The 22,267-nt window shown below is 44.4% G+C and overlaps 1 protein-coding gene across 1 annotated transcript in view; it reads right to left on the reverse strand.

Annotated features, from left to right (window-relative positions):
- The window catches only part of TESC (tescalcin), a 63,168-nt gene that overhangs the window by 25,910 nt on the left and 14,991 nt on the right, over positions 1–22,267 (reverse strand). The window contains exon 2 of the mRNA XM_079943320.1: positions 10,269–10,338. Coding sequence (XP_079799446.1) covers positions 10,269–10,338 — 70 coding nt within the window. The remainder of the gene's footprint in view (positions 1–10,268; positions 10,339–22,267) is intronic.

Genomic DNA, 22,267 nt, shown 5'->3' on the forward strand with positions numbered 1-22,267 from the left:
AACTTAAGAAAGAAAATGACACTTAAGAGTTAATGGTATCAAAGTCACACTGGCTAAAGAAGGAAAACAACACACTTTTTAAAAAAAAGAAAAAAAAGAAAAGAAAACGGAGCATCTCAGGCAGTGAGAAGCGCTTCGCAGACACAGCGAGCACATCGGGGATGGATGAGACCGCAGGCAGCTGGTGCAAGTCTCCGTGAGCTGGTCTGGGAACGGCCTCACGGTGAAGGTGACATGTGAGCACAGACCCGCGGGAGGCGAGTGCTCAACCCCAGGGGACACCTGGCAACGTCTGGAGACAGTTCTGGCTGTCGCACTGGGAAGAGGTGCTACAGGCAGCCAGGGATGCGGTTCCACATCCTACAACGTACATGACAGGCTCCCCCCCCACCAACAAGAGTGATCCAGCTCCAAGCGCCCGTGGAAAGCCTACTCCGGCTTCTGAAAGCATTTCAGAAAGAAGGAACGGTGCGTGCTAGAGCCCTGAGGCGGGAACAGGAAGAACGTCCACGCGGCTGGAACAGAAGGAGTAAAAGGCAGATGGTCAGGAGATCGGAGGGGTGGTGGGCGCAGGGCTCTGCAGGACACGCACTGACCAGGCGGCCCTGACTTCTTCTCCTCGGCGAGACGGAGCAGCCTTAGCAGAGAAGTGCCATTTTCGGAGTCTCCCCCCACCATGCATCACTGTGGGTCTATACGAGGGCGGGGCAGGGAGAACAGGAGCAGGAGGTCTTGGGGGGGGGGTGGCTGCTATGATAACTAACCCAGGTGAGAGCTGATGGCAGCCTGGATGGGAGGTCCGGGGTGGGGGGCGACGGGGGGCTTTGCCCTGGGATGTGTTAAGCGTGAGATGCCTTTGGGACATCAAGGGGACGGGCAGGGGCTAGGTGAGTCTGGAGTTCAGAGGAGATGGCCCGGCCGGAGATACAAATTAGACAGTTAATATCCAGGTGGTATGTTGAGCCAGCACTGAGTCTTTTATTTCGGGTCCTTCCTACGGCCAAGGCGGGCCTCCGAGATCTGCCCCCAACTCTCCCGTCCTCTCATCACTCGGGCTGATGGAGCTCGGTCCCACCTCCGCCTGGAGCATCCTTCCCTCTTCCCTCCACACACCGGCCCCTTCTTTCCATTCTGCTCTCAGCCTCAGGGCGGCCACCTCAGGGGGGCCTTCACGACCACCTGTCCCAAGGTCCTTCTCCACGTGGTGGTCCCAAGGGATGCACCCTCTCTGCCCCGTTTCCTTCGTCACTGTATATAACAAGCTGGCTTATACGCTAGTTACCTCGCTCACACTCACACGCACACACCTGAACAGAAGCCCCCCCCACCCCCGAGGGGCAGAGGGAGCCTCACTTCTCATTCGGTCTCCTCGGCACTAGAACCTGCCATGGAAGGTCTTAACACCTGCTTTTGTAAAGCAAGGACTGAGTCAAGTATTAATAGTCCTGGGAAAAGAATCTGTTAAAAAAAATTTTTGTATGTGAGTCCCTAAATCTAGGACCATTTAGGGAGCTTCTTCCTGATCTGGGGGACACCTGGGCACCCTTTCACACCAAACTGATGCCTTCATGGGTCCCCTTCTCACATCTGACCTCACACGGTCCCCTGAGCAGGTGTGAGAGCCCCGGGGCCACTCTCACCTGCTGTTTCCTGGGCAGTTTTACAAGTAACTGCGGGTTTTTCTTTTTAAGTGAATGTGTATCATCCTAGCTGAGGCTTTAAAGGGAGTCCTCGTAAACTCCTGGAATACGTTAAATACTGACAGTGAAACAGCCTCACCATCTAGGTGGGGCCTCAGTTCTTTCACTGTTGTGAGTACTTCTTAAAAAAAGAAAAAGTAAATCCTCAGTTATTTGACAGGTTAAAAAACAAAGCGACTGGGTTAAAAAGTGACTTCACTTGGGGAAAAGCGATGTCATCACAGTGGTTCAGGGCTCTGGCTATTCCAACAGCCAGCCTTGCTGTGGGACCTTAACCTTCTTAGCCTCAGTTTCTTCATCTGACAAATGGGGTAATGGTGTGAACTTCATGCCGAGACCCTCGAGACCACACAGCTAACAGTTAACCTCTCACTGGATAAAGCTGTGAGAGGCACGGCCGAGGGATGCAAAACAAGCCCTGGAGTCAGGACTTTTGCTGACATCTGGCCCATCACAGTGCTGCTCGGCACTTTGGTGGCGCTGGACAGTGGGCAGCTGCGTCCTTTTTCTTCCCCGTGTACATCTGTGGTTGCGTTCATCCCGGGAATCACTCCACATGTGGTGGCTCGATGCAGCTAAAAATATTTTTGTAATGCAGCTTTATCTAATCAGGCACCCTCCTGGCCCCCATCACTAGATTTGAAGGATTCCATCGCATCTATTTCTGGGGGTTGGAGAGCCTGCCAGGGCACTATCAGGAAGTCAAAGGCTGCTGTTTAAAACATTTGATACTCAAGGGACTCCATTAAAGAAAGGAGAAGTGCAAGAAACCAGTACTGTATTTTCTTCACTGTCTAAAATCAGCATAGTTTAACAAGCTTATTTATGGAAGGTCTTCCCTGTTAGAAGAAAAGCTTTTGAGGACAGAAGTCTCTGCATATTAGGTGCTCAATTAATGAGTCAGATGAACATTTTCTATCCAAGCATTTTTCATCAAGAGGCCTCAGAACAGAGTGCTTTGTGATCAGGGTGGATTCAGGTTTGGGGGGTCCAGAAACACATATAATCTGGGGGGCCCTCTTGAAGAAAAAGAATTCAGCATTAGGAATTCTTCAAAAAGTCAGTTGCTGGGACTTGTAAGGAAGCCATACAGAGTGGGGCCCTGACGCGCTGGCTTTGAAAGCCTCAGGGTAAACTCACCCCTGGATGTCCTTACATGATTTTTCAGAAAAAGAGGGGACAGGACCAGATATGGGTAGGAAGTGGTGGGTTAAAATTAAAAACAATTTTCGCAATTTTTACCCCATAGGATTTTTTTAAAAGCTATATTCAACTTATTGAAGTCATAAGTTCAGAAACCTGGGCTTCCCTGGTGGTGCAGTGGTTAAGAATCCACCTGCCAATGAAGGGGACACGGGTTCGAGCCCTGGTCCGGGAAGATCCCACATGCCGTGGAGCAACTAAGCCCATGCGCCACAACTACTGAGCCTGTGCTCTAGAGCCCGCGAGCGACAACTACTGAGCCTGCGTGCCACAACTACTGAAGCCCGTGTGCCTAGAGCCCGTGCTCTGCAACAAGAGAGGCCACTGCAGTGAGAAGCCCGCGCGCCACAACGAAGAGTAGCTCCCGCTCGCCGCAACTGGAGAAAGCCCACGCGCAGCAACGAAGACCCAATGCAGCCAAAAATAAATAAATAAAATAAATAAATTCAGAAACCCAATTCTTCATTAAACTTTTAAACACAACGTACAAGTCCTACTAGTCTATGTATAAATGCTGCAGGTGTAAATGGTCACTTTTAAGGGGCTTTCTGCACTGGAAGTATTCCAAAGTCCCCCCATGGGACCCTAGTAACCTCTCGGGCACCTTTGTTCTCTGAGAGGGAGGGGGGCAGAGGGGGCCACATCCCACACCCCTCCCAGACTGGGGTACTGGGGACCTTGCTCAGGGGACCCCAGTCAACGACTTTCACAAATCTTGACACTAAAGAAACAAAGCTCTGTTCTATGCTCCAAAACCCCAGCGTGGCCCAGGGACTCCTGGATGTTCCCCTGGACATGCCCAGGGATCAGAGAGGTTGAAGGCCCAGCCTGGGGTCACACAGGAAACCCTTTGCAGAACAGGGACCAGATCACAGTCCAGGGCCGCTCATCCCTTCTGCCCAGGGAGAACGTGCAGGAAAGCCTAGGAGGACTGGAAAAACCGCCCCATCGCCCTTCTCCAGGCCCTAGAGGGTGGACTAGAATTAGGCAGAGCAGTTCCAGGGCACTGGGAAGAGGCCCTTCCTGCAGGCCTGTTTGCATAAGCGCTGCAGTCGAGTGGTGTTACCTCCTTCCTGCATGCTGGGCCGGGCTATCACTGTGTATAGCTGACACTACCCGCCCAGCAGAGACTGCAGCCACTGCAACAGGCGCTGTGGTGTTGGGAATGATACCCCGCATCCCAGGACGGTAAGGGCGGAGGGTCCTCAGAGAGCAGAACGGGGAGACTGAGGCCCTCACAGGACACTCGCAAGTCAAAGCCATGCCCCCAGCTTCCTTACAGAGGGATCTCAGCACCGGCTTCAAATCAGCTCCTCCACTTATGAGCTGTGTGACCAGGAGCCAGGTACGTGACCTCCCCGAGCCTCACCTTCACGTGTCCAACGGGGAGAACAGGTGTTCCTACCACTACCTGTGGGGTTGTATAAGGCGGAAGTAACAGGCTGTGCAGCATAAAATGTGCTGAAACAATAGCTTCTACCTGTGAACAGTCCCCATGTGCCGGGCCCCCAGATAAATTCTTCTACCCGGAATATATAAGCCCTGTGAGGGAAAGACTACAAACAACAACAGGTCTCATCTATACCATGCTCGATGGACTACAGAGAACTCCTCTAGTCAATACGCTCACTCACTTGTTCCTCACTCCTTTGCTCTCTCATTCATTCATTCATTCAATCAATCAACTCCTCCCAGAGCATCGACCCTGTTACAAGCCCTGGACTCAGCACTAGAGCCAGGGGAGCAGACCCAGTTCCTGCCCCGCAAGGGGCCGACAGTCTGTTGCAGGGGATGGGTGGCTGGAAGGGGAGCAGTTACAACTCTGGGCTGGGGCACCCCCAGGAGGAATCTGTGGGGGTTAGGAGGCAGGAGGGTGTCTTGGAGGAGGTGGTGTCCACACTGAGACCTCAGCAAAGCAAAACCCAGCAGCTGAAGACCCTGGTGGACCCCAGCTAAAGGGCATGGACATGACATTCACTGGGGAGCCCCTGAGGGCTCGGGAGCAGGGGCTGCTCCCTGGGTCCAGGTAGATATAATCAGGGCTTGCTTGAGGGCAGGGGTGGAAAGGGCAATGCATATGGTGCTCCCAGGGGTGGGTGTGCAGGAGATACGTAAGTGGGGTGCAGGGTGGCGGGCACAGTCACCAGTTCAAACCTTCCCAAGTCCTGGCTTGACCTACGAGGCATGGGAAATAGGAGGCTGCACATGGACCTCTCAGCACCTGGGGGTGGACAGCAGCACCTAGCCAAGCCTGGAGGGCAAACAGGGTGCCACCCCCAGATTCTAGGCACCTCACCAAGACTGCCCATGACAGGTAAAAATGCAGAGTCCCAGGCCCCACTACGGTCCCGTGAATCAAAACCTGTGTTTTAGCAAGATACCCGGGTGATTTGCACGTACACGCATGCTGGGAAAGAACCAGTGTAGACTATTCACAATAGCAAGACATGGAAACAGCCTAAATGTCCATCAACAGATGAATGGATAAAGAAGATGTGGTATATACACAATGAATACTACTCAACCATAAAAATGAATGAAATAATGCCATTTGCAGCAACATGGGTGGACCTAGAGATTATCATATTAAGCGAAGTAAGTCAGAAAAAGACAAATACCATATGATATCACTTATACGTGGAATCTAAAACATGACACAAATATACCTATCTACGAAACAGAAACAGACACACAGCCATAGAGCACAGACTCGTGGTTGCCAGGGGCGAGGGGGTTGGGAGAGGGAGGGATTGGGAGTTTGGGATTAGCAGATGTAAACTATTATATACAGAATGATTGCAAGGGAAGAGGTAAAGCTGTCACTATATGCAGATGACATGATACTATATATAGAAAACCCTAAGGACTCCACACAAAAATTAGTAGATCTGATAAGTGAATTCAGCAAACTAGCAGGATACAAGATTAACATTCAGAAATCAGTTGCATTTCTTTACACTAACAATGAAATATCATTAGAAAGGGAATGTAAAAAAATAATACCTTTTAAAATCACACCAAAAACAACAAACAAAAAAAACCTAGGAATAAACCTGACCAAGGAGGTGGAAAGACTTATACGCTGAGAGCTATAAAACATTAATAAAAGAAATTAAAGAAGATTCAAAGAAATGGAAAGATAGCCCATGCTCTTGGAGTGGAAGAATTAATATTGTTAAAAGACCAATACTACCCAAAGCAATCTACAGGTTTAATGTAACCCCTATCAAATTACCCATGACATTTTTCACAGAACTAGAATAATCCAAAAATTTACTTGGAACCATAAAAGACACAGAATTGCCAAAGCAATCCTGAGGGAAAAAAAACAACAACCAGGAGGCATAACTCTCGCAGACTTCAGACAATACTACAAAGCTACAGTAATCAAAACGGTTTGGTATTGACACAAAAACAGACAAACAGATCAACAAAACAGAATAGAGAATCAGAAATAAACCCACACGCCTATGGTCAATTAATCTTCAACAAAGGATGCAAGAATATAAAATGGGAAAAAGTCTCTTCAGCAAGTGGTGCTGGAAAAGTTGGACAGCTGCATGTAAATCAATGAAGTTAGAATACACCCTCACACCATGCACAAAAATAAACTAAAAAATGGCCTGAAGACTTAAACGTAAGACATGACACCATAAGACTAGAAGAGAGCATAGGCAAAACATTCTCTGACATAAATCATACTAATGTTTTCTTAGGTCAGTCTCCCAATGCAATAGAAATAAAACAAAAATAAACAAATAGGAACTAATCAAACTTACAAACTTTTTCACAGCAAAGAAAATCATTTAAAAAAAAATGAAAAGACAACCTACGGAATGGGAGAAAATACTTGCAAATGATGTGACCGACAAGGGCTTAATCTCCAAAATATACAAACAGCTCATACAACTCAACAACAAAAAACCAAACAACCCACTCCAAAAATGGGCAGAAGACCTAAACAGACATTTCTCCAAAGAAGACATACACATGGCTAGTAGTTACATGAAAAGCTGCTCAACATCACTAATTATTAGAGAATGCAAATCAAAAGTACAATGAGGTATCACCTCACACCAGTTAGAATGGGCATCCTCAGAAAATATACAAACAACAAATGCTGGAGAGGGTGTGGAGAAAAGGGAACCCTGCTACACTGTTGGCAGGAATGTACGTTGGTGCAGCCACTATGGAAAACAGTATGGAGGTTTCTTAGAAAACTAAAAACAGAATTACGATATGATCCAGCAATCCCACTACTGGGTACGTACCTGGACAAAACTATAATTCAAAAAGACACATACACCCCTATGTTCATAGCAGCACTGTTCACAATAGCCAAGACATGGAAACAATCTAAATGTCCATCAACAGATGAATGGATAAAGAAGATGTGGTACATATATACACTGGGATATTACTCAGCCATATAAAAGAATGAAATGATGCCATTTGCAGCAACATGGATGGACCTAGAGATTACCATACTAAGTGAACTCAGTCAGAAAGAGAAAGACAAATACCATACGATATCACTTATATGTGGAATCTAAAATATGACACAAATGAACCTATCTACAAAACAGAAACTGACTCACAGACATAGAGAACAGACTTGTGGGTGCCGAGGGAGAGGGAAGGATTGGGAGTTCGGGGTTAGCAGATGCAAACTAGTATATACAGGTTGGATAAACAACAAGATCCTACTGTATAGCACAGGGAACTATATCCAATCTCCTAGATAAACCATAATGGAAAAGAATATGAAAAAGAATGTAGGGACTTCCCTGGTGGCGCAGTGGTTAAGACTCCACGATCCCAATGCAGGGGGCCCGGGTCTGATCCTGGTCAGGGAACTAGATCCCACATATATGCTGCAACTAGGAGTTCGCATGCCACAGCTAAGGAGCCCGTGGGCCGCAACTATGGATCCCTCCTGTGCAACCAAATAATAAAATAAAAATTTAAAAAGATCAGAAAATAACTTAAAAAAAAGTCTGTATATATGTGTATAATTGGGTCACTTTGCCATACAGCAGAAATTAACACAACTTTGTAAACCAACTATACTTCAATTAAAAAAATAATGGATAAACAACAAGGTCCTACTGTATAGCACAGGGAACTATATTCAATACCCTGTAATAAACCATAATGAAAAAGAATATATATATGTACAGCTGAATCACTTTGCTGTACAGCAGAAATTAACAGAACATTGTAAATCAGCTATACTTCAATAACATTAAAAAAACAAAACAAAACAGTGTAGAGCTCAACGTTTCAGTACATCCTTGCAAAAGCCCATGAGGGGCCGCTGGGCGACACAGTCAGGGCTCGGATGCTGGAATCTCAAAGTGGGAGGGGCCTCCACCAGCACTGCCACCTCCTGCTCACACAGCACCTGTGCTCCCCACCTCCACTCCAGCCCGATAATCAACGGCCACTGCTCGGACATCTCAAGGTGGGTCCTCACGACCTCACCAACGGCCGAATGATGACAGTCCTGTTTGCCAAATGCCAAGGAACCCAGCTCGGAGCAGAAGCATCCTGCATGTGCTCATCTTTAATGCTTAAATCAAATCCCAAATGACCACATTCACTTTACGGAGGAGACAGGCTCAGAGAAACAGAACAATTAACCCAAAGTCACACAGCCAGGGATATGGATGATCCAAATATGGTATGTTTCCCAAGTCTGGGTTTTGCCTCTGCTTCCCCCAAGTCTGAAAACACATGTGGAATTTGAACCTGAGACCTCTCACCAAGCCAAGACCCACGGACCCCAGACCCATAATAATGAGAAGCCCAAGGCAGCTTATGATAGGGCTGGGGGCACAGCTTGGTGGAAAATTATCTTGAGGAAGGGGGCCCCGCCTTCATCCCCCCCCAGTTGTGAGCTGCATGGTGGTCCCGCCAGCCAGCACAGATATTGCCCACCTGGCACAGAGCATGTGCCCGTGAACTTCTAAAGGAATGAAGGCTGCCCTTCACACCTCCATGTTCCAAAATCCAGGTGCACATGTGTCACCTCCCCTGAGACCTGCACCCATTCCTCAGCCCCTGGTCCAAGGAAGCCCTTGGAAATCACTCCACCCTCCACCCCTGCCCTTGGCAAAAGACCCAGCCCTGCTCACTCACAGCTCTGGGAAAAAAACAATTTGCATTTCCAACCCCTGGCTATGGTGACTGGCTCAGCGCTGGGCATGTGACCCCATCAGAGCCAATGAGAAGCCAGAGGAACTTTTGCTGGGCTCTTCAGTGGGCTGAGTGAGTGAGATGTGTAGAATTCAAGAAGTCAGTCCTGATTTAATTTACTCCCGCCCTGGATATAATCAAATTGAGACCAGAGGCCATCAGAACCTTGAGCCCACCAGACTCTGAGCTTTGGAAACGGATGCTCTGAGAATATAACGCACTGGATTAACAACATGCCTTTGTTTAGACAGACGAGAGAAAGTGGATAGTTTTTACATGTTGCTTTCCATAAAAATTTGGTTAAATTTTAAGTCCATTTACTAAGAAAAAAACATGCTTCCCTGGACTATTTAAAGGTTTATTTTAAAGTTCCAAGACTGTAACCTTGAGACTCTGAATGTCTATTCTAGGAAACTACATCTGTTAGAAGGTTTGTGGTAGAACAGTACTCATTTACATTGGAAACTGCTTGCTTTAGTTCAACTCGAAGCTTCCTCATCAACTTTGTGCTCGACTCATTGACTCGGACTTCTCACTAACTTAGTTCTAAATAACAACCACCACCTAAGACTGAACACACTCTCGTAGAAGGCGGCAAACAGTCCAAGGCGTTCCTCCTCACAGAAAGGTAACCCACCAGCCTCTACAAGATTCACATTAAATAACGCAATGTGAAATGGTGATTTTCCCTGACAGAAATCTGAGGCTGGAACTACCAACCAGAGGAAGCGGGGTCAACAGCCGGCGCCTCATGACAGCATTCAAGCCCCTGAACTGAGCCGCACCACAACTGATCATCTTTGGGGTGCCCAGCACTGGGAGTGATCCTGGCACTCAACAGGCCCGTCATGTGTGTCTGGGGCTCCAGGGAAGGCAAGGTGAGGTAGGGGTGGCTGACCAGCTCTTTGTCCCCAACCCCTTGTTTTCACTCCAGTTATAATTTTCTGATCCCAATAGAAACAGATGAGATTCTTTTCCTCCCGGGTGAGGACATCTTGTCTAGAAGGAACCAAAAGCATTACGACAACTACAGCTTTGTCTCAGGAAATGGGGCTACCCAGGGGCTCTGGGAGAGCCAGCCAGCTCTCAGGGGAAGAGATAAATGGAAAGGGCCATCCCTGAAGGTCACGGCCCTGTCCGACACCCAAACCCAGCTGCTGATCTTACCGAATGGTGGGCTGGTCTCCACTCAGGTGCTTAAATCTCCGGTGGAGCTGCTCGATCTGGTCAGACGAGACTACGAAGTAGGAGAAAAAAAGAAAAGAAGGAAGTGAGAAAGGCATCATTGACCTTTGAACTCGGAGCTACAGGAGGGAGGCTGGAGTCTCACCCTCACCCTCCTGTTCCATTCATCCTCTCGCCATCTCCTACCAAGGCAAAACGAAGCTCAGGATGAAGAAGCGGGTTTGCCATTCCTCCTGGTAACACAGCTCTGGGGTTATTATTATTAGCTCTGCCCCTTTAGCAATAAGACAATTACTACTAATAACAGCTCGTGGGACAGGACAAACGTGAACCAGGTCACCCTCTCTTTCCTCAGCTCATTAAAGAGATGGTACCTGCTTGTCTGACTTCCTCCCCTCCCACTCCTGGAGATGGGCTTTTCCCCACTGAGAAAGGGGCTTCCTATGTCACATTGAAAGAGACAGAGGAGGAGGGAAGGGGGAAAGTGGTTCAGGCTGGTGCCGGAAGTGATTTGGGAGACCCGTAGTAAGAAGTGTACAGAGAATCTGGTAAAGCAAGAGAAGTGGAAGGAAAAGAAATAGAATTTTGATCATTGCTGTTGTGGGCAATGTATTTAGATAACCTCAATTGTTTCATTTTCTTCCTTCCAGTTTGATTGAGATATAATTGATGTATAGCACTGTGTAAGTTTAAGGTGTACCGCATAATGATTTGAGTCACATACACCATGAAACGATGACCACAGTAAGTTTAGTGAATGTCCATCATCTCATATGCAAAATTTAATAAATCACTGAAGAAATCAAAGAGGAACCAAAAAAAATTACCTAGAGGCAAATGACAATGAAAACACAATGATCCAAAACCTATGGGATGCAGCAAAAGCAGTTCTAAGAGGGAAGTTTATAGCTATACAATCTTACCTCAGGAAACAAGAAAAATCTCAAATAAACAACCTAACCTTATACCTAAAGCAACAAGAGAAAGAAGAACAAATAGAACCCAATGTTAGTAGAATGAAAGAAATCATAAAGATCAGAGCAGAAAAAAATGAAATAGAGACAAAGAAAACAACAGGAAAAATCAATGAAACTAAAAGCTGGTTCTTTGTAAAGATAAACAGAATTAATAAACCTTTAGCCAGACTCATCAAGAAAAAAGGGAGAGGACTCGAATCAATCAAATTGGAAATGAAAAAAGGAGAAGTTAAACAGACACCACAGAAATATAAAGGATCATAAGAGACTACTACAAACAACAATACGTCAATAAAATGGAGAACCTAGGAGAAATGGACAAATTCTTAGAAAGGTACAACCTTCCAAGACTGAACCAGGAAGAAATGGAAAATATGAACACCAATTACAAGTACTGAAATTGAAACAGTGATTAAAAAACTTCCAACAAACAAAAGTCCAGGACCAGATGGCTTCACAGGTGAATTCTATCGAACATTTAGAGAAGAGTTATTAACACCTATCCTTCTTAAACTCTTCCAAAAATTGCAGAGGAAGGAACACTTTCAAACTCATTCTATGAGGCCACCATCACCCTGATATGAAAACCAGACAAAGGTACCACACAAAAAAAGAAAATTACAGACCAATAAAACTGATCAACATAGATGCAAAAATCCTAAACAAAACACTAGCAAACCAAATCCAACAACACATTAAAAGGATCATACACCATGATCAAGTGGGATTTATCCCAGGGATGCAAGGATTCTTCAGTATCTGCAAATCAATCGGTGTGATAAACCACAGTAACAAACTGAAGAAAAGAAACCATATAATCATCTCAACAGATGCAGGAAAAGCTTTTGACAAAATTCAACACCCATCTATGATAAAAACTCTCCAGAAAGTGAGTATAGAGAGAACTTACCTCAAAATAATAAAGGCCACATATGACAAACCCACAGCTAACATCACTCTCAATGGTGAAAAGCTGAAAGTATTCCCTCTAAGATCAGGAACAAGACAAGGATGTCCAATGTCACCACTTATATGCAACACAGTTTTGGAAATTCTAGCCATGGCAAACAGAGAAGAAGAAGAAACAAAAGGAACCCAAATTGGAAAAGAAGTAAAACTGTCACTGTTTGCAGATGACATGACACTATACACAGAAAATCCTAAAGATGCTACCAGGAGACTACTAGAGCTCATCAATGAATTCAGTAAAGTTGTAGGATACAAAATTAATACACAGAAATCTCTTCATTCCTATACACTAACAACGGAAGATCAGAAAGAGAAATCAAGGAAATAATCTATTTACCATCGCAGCAAAAAGAATAAAACACCTAGGAATAAACCTACCTAAGGAGGCAAAAGACTTATACTTAGGAAACTATAAGATATGATGAAAGAAATAAAAGACACAAACAGATAGAGACATATACCACGTTATTGAACTGGAAGAATCAATACTGTCAAAAAGACTATACTACCCAAGGCAATCTACAGATTCAATGCAATCCCTATCAAGTTACCAATGGCGTTTTTCACAGAACTAGAACAAAAAAATTTTTTTAATGTGTATGGAAATACAAAAGACCCCAAATAGCCAAAGCAACCCTGAGAAAGAAAAATGGAGCTGGAGGAATCAGGCTCCCTGACTTCAGACTATACTACAAAGCTACAGTAATTGAAGCAGTATGGTACTGGCACAAAAACAGAAATATAGATCAATGGCACAGGATAGAAAGCCCAGAAATAAACCCACAAAGCTATGGTCAATGAATCTATGACAAAGGAGGCAAGAATATACAATGGAGAAAAGACAGTCTCTTGAATAAGTGGTGCTGGGGAAAACTGGACAGCTACATGTAGAAGAATGAAATTAGAACACTAACATCATACACAAAAATAAACAAAATGGATTAATGGGGACTACGCTGGTGGTGCAGTGGTTAAGAATCTGTCTGCCAATGTGGATTTGAGCCCTGGTCTGGGAAGATCCCACATGCTGTGGAGCAATTAAGCCCGTGCGCCACAACTACTGAGCCTGCGCTCTAGAGCCCGCGAGCCACAACTACTGAGCTTGCGTGCCTAGAGCCCGTGCTCCACAACAAGAGAAGCCACTGCAATGAGAAGTCCGTGCCCCACAACAAAGAGTAGCCCCTGCTCGCCGCAACTAGAGAAAGCCTGCGCGCAGCAACGAAGACCCAATGCAGCCAAATAAATAAATTTTAAAAAATGGATTAATGACCTAAATGTAAGGCCAGACACTATAAAACTCTTAGAGGAAAACATAGGCAGAACACTCTGACATAAATTGCAGCAATAACTTCTTTGATTCACCTCCTAGAGTAATGAAAATAAAAACAAAAATAAACAAATGAGACCAAATTAAACTTAAAAGCTTCTGCACAGCAAAGAAAACCATAAACAAAACAAAAAGACAACCCACAGAATGGCAGAAAATGTTTGCAAATGAAGCAATCAACAAGGGATTGATTAATCTCCAAAATATACAAACAGCTCATGCAGCTCTTATATCAAAAAACAAACAACCCAATCAAAAAAAGGGCAGAAGATCTAAGTAGACATTTCTCCAAAAAAGTCATAAAGATAGCCTGAAGCACATGAAAACATGCTTGACATCACTAATTATCAGAGAAATGCAAATCAAAACTACAGTGAGGTATCACCTCACACCAGTCAGAATGGCCATCATCAAAAAGTCTACAAACAATAAATGCTGGAGAGGGTGTGGAGAAAAGGGAACTCTCCTACACTGTTGGTAGGAATGTAAATTGGTACAGCCGCTATAGAGAACAGTATGGAGGTTCCTTAAAAAGCTAAAAACAGAACTACCATATGATCTAGCAATCCTACTCCTGGGCACATATCTGGAGAAAACTATAATTTAAAAAGATACATGCACCTCAATGTTCACTGCAGCGCTATTACAATAGCCAGGACATGGAAGCAACCTAAATGTCCACTGACAGAGGAATGGATAAAGAAGATGTGGTACATGTATACAATGGAATATTACTTAGCCATAAAAAAGAAGAAAATCATGCCATTTGCAGCAACATGGATGCAACTAGAAATTATACTAAGTCAGACAAAGACAAATATATCATTTATATGTGGAATCTAATTTTAAAAAATGATACAAATGAACTTATTTACAAAACGGAAACAGATATCAAAAACAAACTTATGGTTACCAAGGGGGAAAAGCTGGGGGGAGGGATAAATCAGGAGTTTGGGATTGACACACACACCCTACTGTATATAAGACAGATAACAAACAAGGACCTACTATACAGCTCAGGGAACTCTACTCAATACTCTGTGATAACCTATATGAGAAAAAGATCTGAAAACGAATGAAAATATGTATATGCATAACTGAATCTCTTTGCTGTACACCTGAAATGAACACAACATTGGAAATCAACTGTACTCCAATAAAAGTTAATAAAAAAAAAAGAAAAAACTATTTTTTTCCATGTGATGAGAACTGTTAGGATTTACTTTCCTAACAACTTTCATGTATAACATACGGCAACGTTCGTTCTATTTATCATGTGGTACATCACGTTCGTTCTATTTATCATGTGGTACATCACATCCCTAGTACTGATTTATCTTATAAGTGCAAGATCGTACCCTCTGACTGCCGTCATCCAAGTCCCCCCCCAACCCCCAACTGTTTTAGAAAACCTACAGTTTTTTTTTTTTTATTACCATTTTTGGTGGGTAGACCCTGTTTATTCCACAGCTAAGACTGGGCCTGGTGGGTTCCAAGCTTTGGAAGGCTTCCACCCACGTGTCGGTGCTTATTTTATGAAACGCACAATACTAAACCCTTATGTGTACCTTCTCACTTCCTCCTCAAAACAACCCTGTGAATAGATACTTTTTCCCTCTGTTGTATCACTGGAAAAGTGTAGCTCAGAGGGTGCTATGATCACACAACTGTGATTGGTGGAAGTGGGATTCAACCTCACATCTCCCCAGCTGCACAGCCCACCCTTAACCGCTACACAACATCACCTCTCTTCCCAGAATATCCTAGTGTTTGAGGCCCTTAGGCCCGGTGCCTGGGGACTATGGACAGTTCCGGCAAAACTTTCTGAAATGGGGCTTCCCTGGTGGCACAGTGGTTAAGAATCCGCCTGCCAATGCAGGGGACACAGGTTCGAGCCCTGGTTGGGGAAGATCACACATGCTGCAGAGCAACTAAGCCCGTGCGTCACAACTACTGAGCCTGCACTCTAGAGCCCGCGAGCCACAACTACTGAAGCCCGCATGGCTAAGGCCCATGCTCCGCAACGAGAAGCCACTGCAATGAGAAGCCTGAGCACTGCAATGCAAAGCAGCCCCCGCTCGCCACAACTAGGGAAAGTCTGCGTGCAGCAACGAAGACCCAATGCACCCCCCAAAAAAAAAAAATTAACATAAAATAAATAAATTTAAAAAAACTTTCCGAAATGGTGGCTGGGCTGGGGAAGGGCTCTCTCCCCGCACCAGACTCTTGGCATTTCTCATCCCTTAAGCATCTTTTCTCTTCCTGTTCCAGAGGTAGCTAATTTCTGGGGCCAACTGGTCACCTTACTTTACTTCATGTTTTTTTTTAGCCTCAGGCTCGAGCTGTGATCTCTTCAAGAATCTGCAACTCAGGGGACTTCTCCGGTGGTCCAGTGGGTAAGACTCCACGCTACGAATGCAGGGGGCCTGGGTTCGATCCCTGGTCTGGGAACTAGATCCCACGTGTACGCCGCAACTAAGAAGTCTGCGTGCCACAACTAAAAGATCCCGCATGCCAGCAACTAAAAAAAAAAAAAAGATCCCGCATACCGCAATGAAGATCCCGTGTGCAGCAACTAAGAACCGATGCAGCTAAAGTAAGTAAATAAATAAATATTCGAAATAAAAAAGAATATGCAACTCAGAATTCTCAAGCCTTTCTAGAAGCTGCTGTTGGCTAGAAAATACTCTTTACAATGACCAACCCATCCCGAAGGCCTGCTATGTGCTGGGGGAATGGGGCTCATCTCCACACATTAGCTCATCTGTTCCTCATGACGCCCTGGCAGGAGGCTGCATCCCATATTACAGATGTAGAAACTGACACTCGGAAAGGTCAGGTAACCCTTGGGGACAGTTATCACCTTTCAGGAGGAAAATACAGCCATTTACATCATATGTATGTTAGCACGGACATTCGTGTATTCCATGGTCTGGCCATTCCACTCTTAAATTAAGTACATACCCAACAGAAATGCATATTTGCACACGTCAGAAGATGCGTAGAAGGAGTTCACGGCAGCACGATCTGAAGAGCCCTAAGCTGGAAATTATCCAAACGCCCTGCAATGGCAGAGTAAAGTGTGTGGTATATGCAAGTAATGGAATAGGATACAGCAGTGAAAATGAACAAACAGTACGGACAATAACTTGGGTGAGTTCCAAAACATAACAACAAGCAGAAGCAGCCAGACATGGAAGAGTACCTACTTTATGACTCCATTTACATAAAGCTCAAAAACGGGCAACACTCATCTGCAGTGTTAAGGCAGGATAGGAAGGCTACATACGGTACGATTCCAACTACATGACATTCTGGAAGAGGCAAAACTACCGAGACGGCAACGAGGTCAGTGGTTACCAGGGGAGCGATGAGTTGGCGAAGCACAGAGGATTTTTAAGGCAGTGAACCTACTCTGTATGATACTATAATGACGGATACACGTCATCATACATTTGTCCAAACCCACAGGATGTAGGACGCCAAGAGGGAACCTCATGTAAACCGTGCACTCTGGGTGATGATGTATCAATGGAGGTCCATCAATTGTAACAAATGTCCTCTCTGGTGGGGGATGCTGACAGTGGGCGAGGCTGTGCGTGGGGGGGGGGCAGGGGGCCATGAGTAATCTCTGTACCTTCCCCTGAATTTTGCTGTTAACCTAAAATGGCTCATATTAACATCTTAATTTTTTAAAAGTTAGGATAGAAGTTGCCCTTGATGGGGCAGTAATTTGAATGGGGCTTGAGAGGGTTTCTGGGAACTGGAAGCGTTTAATTCTTGATCCAGCTGCAGGTTACACAGATGTGTTCTCAGAAAGTTTTGGGATCTGCATGCTCACTAGTGATGCACTCTTCTGTATACGATATCGCAATAAAACATTTACTTAAGAAGCTCAGCAATTCTACTCGGCGGGGATTTATCCTGAAAGAATAAATCCAACGGGTACAACAAGATGAGTACATAACTGTTCACCGTTACATTCTCTACAACAGTGTAAAAACGACTCAACCTCAGGGCCCACCACGAGCAGATCAGTTAAATACTTTATGGGAGGTTCAGCCAATTTTTTAAAAAAGCTGCTGTGTTTAAAAGTGACAGTTGTGTACTGAATGTGAACATACATTCCAACATAATGTTGTCTAAAAACAACGCTATGAAAACAGCACGAACGCCCATTGGGAAAACATCTAAATATATACAAATGTATATAAGTAAGGAAGGAAAATCAACCTGTTTTCCCCAAATAATAATAGCAATTATCTCTCAAGGCTGGGATTAAAGACTATGTTTGTTTTGCTTTGATTCATCTATATTTTCCAAACCGTCTCTTATACAATATATATTTATTAGTCATGTAATGAATATTTTAAGCACCCAATATGGCCCCATGTGAGACAGCCGAGGGATCTCAAATATATTGTTAGTGGTGAATCAGTCATTGGCAAGTACTGCATCCTGGGCACGTGTGTGCTTATTTAATCATCTCCGTGACCCAATGACCAAAAGACAGACGATTCCCATTTTACAGATACGCAGATCAGTAACCTGCTCAAGGTCACTAAACTTCAAAGAGGCAGACCCAGGATTTTAACTTAGTTTGTCTGGCATAACATGTGTGGTTTAGTTAAGGTTTTCTTTCTAACTGACACCCCACACTGCCTCGCTTTAGGTGATCAGATGACACTGGCCAATTAGAGTTCTCAGCTCTAACTCACAAATCAAAAAAACTTACACTGATGCCATTTGCAGCAACATGGATGGACCTAGAGATCACCATACTAAGTGAAGTAAGTCGGAGAAAGACAAATTATCATATGATATTGCTTATATGTGGAATCTTAAAAAATGATACAAATGAACTTATTTACAAAGCAGAAATAGACTTACAGACATAGAAAACAAACTTATGTTTACCAAAGGGGAAAGGGGGGAGGGAGGGATAAATGAGGCGTTTGGGATTAACATGCACACACTACTATATATAAAATAGATGAACAACAAGGTGCTACTGTATAGCAGAGAACTATACTCAATATCTTATAATGACCTATAATGGAAAAGAATCTAAAAAAGAATATATATATGTATAACTGAGTCATTTTGCTATATACCTGAAACTAACACATCGTAAATCAATTATATTTCAGTAATTTTAAAAAAATACACTGATGTGTTGTGAAATAATGATCAGAAATTAACGCCAACCACACGCTCCTAAACCACCTCCATGAAAAATAAGTGAGAGGGGCCCGTCACAAAGCCACGCCTGGCGGGTTTCCATTTATACGAAACACTCAGAGAGGCAGAGCCATAGAGACAGAAAGTAGACCAGTGGTCGCCTGGGGCTGTGGAAAGAGAGAGGGAATCACTGCTAATAGCAAAGGAGTTTCTTTGACGGGGATGAAAATGTTCCAAAATTAGACTGTTACACAACCCTGTGATTACACGACAAACTGAGGACACTTTTTTTTTTTTTATTTTTTGCGGTACACGGGCCTCTCACTGTTGTGGCCTCTCCCGTTGCGGAGCACAGGCTCCGGACGCGCAGGCTCAGCGGCCATGGCTCACGGGCCCAGCCGCTCCGCGGCACGTGGGATCCTCCCGGACCGGGTCACGAACCCGTGTCCCCTGCATCGGCGGGCGGACTCTCAACCACTGCGCCACCAGGAAAGCCCTCAACTGTGGACACTTTAAATGGGTGAAATGCAGGGGATGTGAGTTATATCTCAATAAGGACATTAAGAAAGAAGTTAGTGCATAATCATGACAACAATAGGCATTAATTAAAAATAGGCATTCGTCGAGCTGTGTCCTGGGCACTGTGTTCGACTTTACTCTCGACAAGCCTTGGCCCACATAAGTCTCAATCAATCCTATCAGGTAGGCACAGTTTTCTCCCCAACCTAGAGATGGGAACACTGAGACCTGCCCAAGGTCACACAGACGGGAAGCACTGTGTAAACCATGAACCATCTCAGACCAGATTTCTCGAAGAGTTTCCAGCTAATTGCATCCAAAGGGCATGCACACGTGACACACGCACCTCTCTGTCCTGCTTGATTGAAAGCAGAGGAATTAGGAGGACAAACTCCCCAATTCTGGTTCCATCTTTTTGGCACTCAAATCCTCAGAGCCAAGAGCTCAGCCCTCAGCTAAGCTCCTGTGCCCTCAACTCCGGCCCCCCAGGCTGACCCTGGGCCCCCTATAAGGTCCGTCCCGTGAGCGCCTGATACACAGGTGCCCATGTCACACCCTGGAAGGCCCTGTCTGTTGTCCCCTCAAAGGTTCCCGGGATGGAAGCTTTTCCAGTTTCCCTGCTCCTCACTCTGAGCCCTCTCTCCAGGCCCCTGTGAGGTCACAGCTGCCATGGGAACGGGAGGCAGAGACACCTTGAGCCTGGCATCTCACCTCATTATTTTGGGTATCAGATTTCAACCTGAGGGAAATATACACCCTTCCATGGGGCTGGTGGGAGTTTAATCTGCCCAATTTTGCGGGGGGGGGGGGGGGGGGGGCAGGGCAGAGTGACTTGTCATTTTGTATCCAAAGTTTAAACAAAAAAGTATACGCCTGTACTGTCCAATACAGAGCCACATGTGGCTACTGAAATGTGCTGAAGTGTAAAAAAAAAAATACTGGCTTTAAAAGACCTAGTACGAAAAAAACGTAAACTGTCTTAATAATTTTTATATTAATTATATTTGAAATAATATTTTAGTTACAATGGGTTAAATATATTATTAAACTAACTTCACCTGTTTCTTTACTTTTTTTTTTTAATGTGGCTACTAGAAAATCGGGAATTACATTCCATCTATTGCTCGTTGAAAATTTAGAATTATTCCACCTTGCATTATATTTGTGCTGGAGAGTGCTTGGTACACGCGCTCTGAAGCAGGAACTTGATCCCTAGGAATGAATCCTGAGTAACCGAGACATATGTACAAAGATAAACAGATAAGAGTAATCATCGTTGTCTGTTTCAAACAGTAAAAAATTGGGGCAATGCCGGGCCACGGGAAACGGGTTAAATAAATCCTGGCGCATCCTAGACGGCCTGAGAAAATATGTTTAAAATATCGTGGGACATCGGAAAATGTTCATGGAATATCATGACATGGAAAAACCAACAGGCAACAAAGATCTCATTTACATCCAAGTTCATATTGTTATACAAGCGTGTGCACAAGAAAAATTAGGAAAGGTTCACAACAAAATAGTAAATTGTTCCAGAAAGTAGAATGACAGGACATTTCCCTCCTCTAGCTCCTTATCTTTGCTTACCTGTCCTTTAACTTTTCTGCAATTAATAGGGATTACGTGTGTCATCTTATTTAAATTAAAAAAATTTTAACTTCAACAGCTATAATGAAAAGTAAAACAGAAAATACCTAGCGCTGGTGACACTGTGGAGAAACTGGACCCCTCAGACGTTGCTGGTGGGAATGGAAAATTGCGCAGCTGCTGTGGAAAAGAGTTTGGTGACTCCTCAATAAATTAAACATAGATTTACCACACAATCCAGAAATTCTGCTCCTAAGTATATAACCAAGATAAATGAAAACATACGCCCACAGAAAAACCCATAAATGAATGTTCACAGCACTACGATGCATAACAGCCAAAAGGTAGAAACAACCCAGATGTCCATCAACAGGTGACTGGATTAAGCAAGCAGCTCATGCAGCTCAATATCAAAAAAAAACCCAGTCAAAAAACGGGTGGAAGATCTAAACAGACATTTCTCCAAAGAAGACACACAGATGGGCAAAGAGCACATGAAAAGACGCTCAACATCACTAATTATCAGAGAAATGCAAATCAAAACTACAATGAGGTATCACCTCATACCTGTCAGAATGGCCGTCATCAAAAAGTCGACAAACAGAGCTGCAATGAACATCTTGGTACATGACTCTTTTTGAATTATGGTTTTCTCAGGGTAGATGCCCAGTAGTGGGATGGCTGGGTCGTATGGTAGTTCTATTTTTAGTTTTTGAAGGAACTTCCATACTGTTCTCCATAGTGGCTGTATCAATTTACATTCCCACCAACAGTGCAAGAGGGTTCCCTTTTCTCCACACCCTCTCCAGCATTTATTGTTTGTAGATTTTTTGATGATGACCATTCTGACCGTGTGAGATGATATCTCATTGTAGTTTGGATTTGCATTTCTCTAATGATTAATGATGTTGAGCATTCTTACATGGAAGTAACCTAAGTGTCCATCAACAGATGAATGGATAAAGAAGATGTGGCAGATATATACAATGGAATATTACTCAGCCATAAAAAGAAACGAATTTGAGTTATTTGTAGTGAGGTGGATAGACCTAGAGTCTGTCATACAGAGTGAAGTAAGTCAGAAAAAGAAAAACAAATACTGTATGCTAACACATATATATGGAATCTAAAAAAAGAAGGAAAAAAAAGTCAGAAGAACCTAGGGGCAAGATGGGAATAAAGATGCAGACCCACTAGAGAATGGACTTGAGGATATGGGGAGGGGGAAGGGTAAGCTGGGACAAAGTAAGAGAGTGGCGTGGACATATACACACTACCAAACGTAAAACAGATAGCTAGTGGGAAGCAGCCGCATAGCCCAGGGAGATCAGCTCCGTGCTTTGTGACCACCTAGAGGGGTGGGATAGGGAGGGTGGGAGGGAGGAAGACGCAAGAGGGAAGAGATATGGGAACATATGTAT

The sequence above is a fragment of the Stenella coeruleoalba genome (assembly GCF_951394435.1).
Source record: "Stenella coeruleoalba genome assembly, chromosome: 14".
Lineage (NCBI taxonomy): Eukaryota > Metazoa > Chordata > Mammalia > Artiodactyla > Delphinidae > Stenella > Stenella coeruleoalba.